The sequence below is a fragment of the Ruditapes philippinarum genome, unplaced genomic scaffold (assembly GCF_026571515.1).
Source record: "Ruditapes philippinarum isolate M1 unplaced genomic scaffold, ASM2657151v2 ctg570_1_1_1_1, whole genome shotgun sequence".
NCBI lineage: Eukaryota > Metazoa > Mollusca > Bivalvia > Venerida > Veneridae > Ruditapes > Ruditapes philippinarum.
In genome coordinates this window covers 283,701-289,700 of record NW_026859409.1, presented here as the reverse complement: position 1 = coordinate 289,700, position 6,000 = coordinate 283,701, and the positions used below count along the sequence as shown (strand labels likewise).

Genomic DNA, 6,000 nt, shown 5'->3' with positions numbered 1-6,000 from the left:
TTGATGCTGTATTGAATAGGCATATCAGTATATTTGATGAGGTACATATTTTCTATGACTTACTGCTCAGGTAATCAACCAAGGTGCTAATTGCTGTAGGAACATATGTAAAAATGTACAACACACTTCCAGTAATAATTGCTTCGCTGAAATAATCAAGTGGAATGATATGCCTGTTGTAAAAATGTGAAAAGGTTTCTGTTAAGTTAAATCATCATAAAAATTACACACCATTCAAATTGTTTGTATAGAGAGAATTTAACTCATAATTTTGTGAAAAAGAGTCTTAAATTTTCCATTTAACCTAAAAACTACATTTAACTTTAAAATTATAATTAACTTAAAATTTAAATACATTTAACTTTAAAACTGTATTTTAAACTTATAAATTACATTTAACTTATGATTACATTGAACTTTAAACTTACATTTAACTTGAAAATTACATCTAACTTAAAAATAACATTTAACAAACAACAAGAGCAGCAACAACAACAAATGATTATAAAATTGGAACTACAAAATATTGTATACGATAATTTAAATCAAAGAAAAAAAAGAGATATTTGTAATGTGTTGCTATATATTTTATTCTAAAATTAAAATCTTTCAAGTCTTAAAGGGATCCAACAGAGGTTTTTGATGTGAATTGGGACTGGAAATAAAATTTTGATATTACAATGTTCCAGTCAGGTCTAGACCAATAATTTGTGTGCAAAATTTCTGATCATTTTCTAACTCCGTTTTTCCAGAATAATTATTCTTATTATGAAAAATGACCCAAAATTGAAACAGATCTGACTATATAAGCACAAAAATATGATTTTCAATTTATTTCTTAGTATATTTCATTATCATCTTTTGTATTATCATCATTTTGTTTTAAGTGCCCCAGCTGATATAATTATGTAAGAAATTCAAATTTTATGTTTTAAGGCTTAATTTTAACCTCAGTGGAGTTCCTTTAATTAGTCATTGTCATATTATTGTACATACTTTGATAGATCATTGCATTTTTAAAGAGCTCATGATATTTCTTTATTATGTTAAGGAGAGAGGATGGGATTTTAATTTTATTAATTTAATGTACTACATGCATAATAGTAACTTAAATGCATGAATGATAATTTTTTAATCATTTGTGAGAATAAATTTATCTGACACGCTGTTAAAATATAGTACTTGACACAGTATACACAGGATGCAGAAGTGCATTTTGGGTAATTAAGCATTTTGGGTAATTTCGCATTTTGGGTAATTTAGCATTTTGGGTGATTGATAATTGATGTGAGGTGTTATAGGTTTAACCGAAAAACATAAAAAATTATCTAAATTTAGTTCTTCAGCAGGTGCACTGTTTTATTTTAGATTTCATTGTCATTATAAGTTAAAACTTAAATATACTATAAATTATAAAATAATTGAATTAAACTAAATGTTGAAAAAACTCATATTTACAATTTTGTGCTACACCTGGAAAAAGTACTTAACCTTAGAAATGATGATGAAATAACAGAATATAAACTATATTCATAATAAAGGCATATTTTTTTTTTACTGAAAATGGGTGCATAAATGGGGGAAAAAAAAATTGATTTACCTTTAAAATTAAGATAAACTCAATTAAAAGAATAAGAAAAAAATGGTTACATGAATTTGTTTTAAAAAAATCAATTTTTTTCCCCATTTGTTTAAAATACAGTATCTTGGGTGTTGGTTTTTGATAAAGCCTGAATTTTTTTTTTTTTTGCGTTAATCTTAGTGATGTGCACATGCGATCCACGGTGAGTATGTTTTAAGAACTATCAACGTTAGATATCTGGATGATACTACTATCTGTCTAATGTATTCTACACAGCCGCATTACCTCCTGTATTTCACCTGGATTCTTTTAAAACGCCATGCCAACCAACATTTTGAAGAACTAATTTTTTTTTTTGCCGGCTTAATTTTCTTAGATCAAGGAAGGCAAAACTACAGAGTCGGTTCCCTCCACTATTGATATACATTAACTGCTTAAAATAGAACCGTAGTGATTTTTGGATAGTGATCTTTCTGGCTAGATTCGTGGATTGTTGTTGCGAAGTTACATAAAAGTTTGGCATAGGATTAAATATGTTCATTAAAATGGATATAAACGTATGATAAAAGAAAAATATGAATGAATATGATATCAGGTTCGAGGGAGGCTTAGCATTTTTGATAGTTTTATTCGTGACTTTTGTAAAGTTTCGACCGAAGGTTTGAATTTTATTTAATCTTAAGATCGTATTATTTCATTTAAGTAATGACAGAGTCATTAGCCGAAGGTAATTTTTTTATGAACAGTTAAATTCAATGCTGCCTGCGCAGAAAAAAAGGCAGTTACACCACAGAAATTTTGATCTTTGTATTGAGTACTCTTCAAAATCAGAAGGTAGAAAAGTTGCACACCTGGTGATTGGTACTCCAACAGTGAAGAGTTACCTATTGTGATGCTTTTATTCTTGGCTGTAATAGGGATGTATAGGAGTATAGATGGAGTATTATTTTCATACCAAACTGATAATGAGATAATAATCTAAAGCACAAGGAACACACTGTTTATGAGTCTTTGATTTATTAGGAAGATACAGTTGTAAAGGTTTCTCAATGGAATTTTTATTTTCTTGAGGAAGTATGGATGTTTGTTATGCTGGTTTTTGATTCAAAGTAATGGCGTTTTGTGTTTTTTATTCTGTAAGGATGATTTATATGTAAGGCAGTAGAGCCTAGAATACTGTGAGTGCTTTTTTGTTGTGTTTTTTTGCTGTTGATTACAATGTTTGATTCTTGATGTGCGCAATGATTTTGTGATAAAAATGGAATGCTTGTAAAAATAGTTGGATAATGTCTTGGCTGGCGGCTCTAGGACAGTGTGCTAGTCCTAAAAGTAAAGTGAAGGAGCGTAAACCCGATGGCTCTCATGGAAGGCCTCATAATTTGGCTTCCCTAAAAAGAAGGGGCTCCCTTACAGATGTTAGACCTTCGAGAAAAGTTCAGGGGTCTCGAAGCTTTCGTGAGAAAATACAGGACACTTTCGAGGGGAGTTTACGCAAAGGGAAAAAGGCGGGAAGTCTAGAGGCTGTCGGTTCAAGGTCAGAAACTTTCGGAAATCCTGATACAAATATGAATGTTTCAACATCACTCAGACCAAGAGTTTATAAAGGAAGTGCATCTGGAACACTTCCCACCGGAACCACTGAGCAAGAATTGGCGATGTCGAAAGATAAATTTTGGACTAATTTTTACAATACTCTGCCAAGAAATAGGCACAAAGATCGACCTAAGGACTTATCATTACAAGACTTGCCAACTACTGAAGGTGAATCAGAGATAGATTTAACATCAGAAAAGGACAAAGATGTTAAAACTGCACAAAAGGATATACAATGGCAGGGTTATGCAACAAGTCCGAGAACTAAAAGAAAAAACAAAACTCTAGAACGAATGAATTCTGCTCCAAATACAAGAAGGTCACCTCAGAAAAACTTGACAGATGGTGAAAATCGTCCAGGTTCTGATGGGAAGGTTAGTCCTCAAGTAATTGAAGTGTTCCAAGAAGGGTTTGATGGTAGCCCAGGATCAGAAATAATCATAATGCCAAGGTCAGTCTCATTGCAAGAGGAATACTGGGTACCAGCTACTAAAGGTGGTTCCCGAGTAGAGTTACGAAAAGTTTCTCAAAGCCCAGATAGGTTGGGCGTAAGAAGGTCACCTGTTGGGAGTCCTGTGAACTTACAAGGTCATGTATGGGTTAGGACAAAAGATGGGGCACATGTGGAATTACGAGCAATAGAACGGCATAACCGAGATATACCTTCACCGTCAGATTCACAAAAGACAGACTCTTCAACTGCAACGTACAACATGACCGCCAGTACATTGACAAACATGACAATGGTCCCTAAATTCCCTGTAGAGGACATGTTGCCAGCCGGTTATGCATCCAGCACAACTCAAACATCAAACCATTCATTGACTGGTTCCTACGTATCACCAGAGGAATACCAGGCTAACATTTTCGATCTGATACAATCATTAAACCAGTCTCCTCCAAATCCTGCCTCACCAGAGGTCAAAAGGTCAAGGCAGGGTAAACATTCAAGGTCACAACAAGAGGTCAAACAAGGTCATCGGACATCTCCAGAAGACAGCAGCAGGTTTCATTCTGAAAAATTCATAGTTCTTGGAAATTCCAGCCCTGATGGTGGTGAATATGAAAATAGGTGAGTTTTTTTTCAACAAATTCAATAACTTCACATGTTATCAAAGTATCAGTAGCTGTGGTTTAGATTTTTATTCATTTGGTCAAGGAAGTTTGGATCATGTAGATATTTTATTTCTCAGAAGTGTGAATCCTTAAAATCCATAAATATGACACCTGCTGTTTATGTTCTGGAGTTTTACGCTGTTGTGAGGGAGTCTTTAACCAGATGAAAGTATATATATTATATATAAAAGAGAAAGGGTAATAAGTTAATCCCTTGACAAGATCCTCTCTAAAACCAATAAATGAGTTGAGTTATTGCTGTAAGGTGGTTTCCTCTGGCCGGCATCTGGTATGCATCACTCGGCTTTTACATGTTTCATTAGCCAATGATAGATGTAAAAGTGTATCATAGTAGAGTTTCTGCGGGAATGAAAATACGCAGAAATTTGGTAGTAATCTACATGCAGGTATAGATACCTATAGTTTACATGTATACTCATCAGAGATTTGTTAATTATGCTAATTAGTAATTGTGGCCTGTGTCTGGTGCCGATGATTAGTGTAGTTGGTGGTCAGTTTTGTTTTATTGAAGGTGGTCAGTTTTGTTTTATGGAAGCCCAATGATGAGCGGTATCTATATATATTCGGCTTTTTCAGCATACTCTGAGCGTGGATTAAGCAATAATAATAAGTATGTTTTGAGAATATAATTATAGATTTATGTTAATATATTTTAATATTGAAAAAATTTATTTGTTTGATACAATCATGTTCGTTGTAACTTTGTTAATTGTCATGAAGTACCGGCAGGGGCTTTTTGGTTTCTTTCATGTGAGAAAGCTATCCAGCTTGCTTTAGTGGTTTTAATCAGGTGTCCGTTTGTGCCTGAAATAATGCACAGGTGGGCACCTGAAGTCTTCCTCCACCAGTAAAGCTAGCTGGAAATTCGCCATATGACCTATACTGTGTTGGAGCTACATAGCACCTAACCAAAAAAAAAAAATAAATAAATAAAAATAAAAAAAAAATACTGGTAAATAAAAAAAAATCTAAAATAAGCACCAGAAAATAAAAGCTTTTGAGAAATTTAACTAATTGTAGCATTTTCATACTTACGTTCATACTAACGGTCTGAAAGACTTTATAAGAAGATCTTGTGTAATCTTTTATAATGTGTCTATTAATCCTTTGCCCTTAATGCGTGGTGTTGGCTGAACCTACCCAATTGTGGCTTCATTGTGACTTCAGGGCAGACCAAGATCAATCAACATGTCTGTACCTTGCTATATGATCTGATAGTCTGCACTGCCCGACGCTTTTCAGTCATTTGCATTGAGCAAATATTTTGAAATTTTTCCTTAAAAACGATAAATGCTTGGTTATGTCCAAATTGAAAAGATGGAAAAGTCTATTTAAGATATTTTAGCCTGGTAAAGGTTAAAACCAAGATAAAGACATTGTTTTTAGGCAGAATGGAAGCACTTTCCTTATCTTTCTATCTGCGAACTATTTATAGCTATCTTTCTCGCTTATCTAAAAATGTCAGACCCAAAAGATGTTCTGGTTTTCTCAAAGGCTGACTGATAATGTTCAAACATTTTTTTATTTCTTTTTTATCACTGTGGCTTTGAAAATAAGAAACTTTTTTTTCAAGACGGCCATAAATTTGATTGGAAAACAAAATTTGGGCTGAGACTGTGATAGTCTTTCATTGCATGCTGGGAATTGATAAGGGAAATAACTCTGTATAGATAGATGGTAGAGATAGA

General features: G+C 33.2%; 1 protein-coding gene across 5 annotated transcripts in view; it reads left to right on the top strand.

The window, feature by feature from the left end:
* The first annotated feature begins 1,959 nt into the window (after positions 1-1,959).
* LOC132756393 (uncharacterized) overlaps positions 1,960-6,000 on the top strand; it is a 66,709-nt gene continuing 62,668 nt past the window's right edge. The window contains exon 1 of one of the 5 annotated variants that reach the window (XM_060747456.1): positions 1,960-4,247. In XM_060747456.1, coding sequence (XP_060603439.1) covers positions 2,869-4,247 — 1,379 coding nt within the window. In that variant the 5' untranslated portion in view covers positions 1,960-2,868. The remainder of the gene's footprint in view (positions 4,248-6,000) is intronic. The other 4 variants (XM_060747457.1, XM_060747458.1, XM_060747459.1 and 1 more) reach the window with 4 other exon arrangements.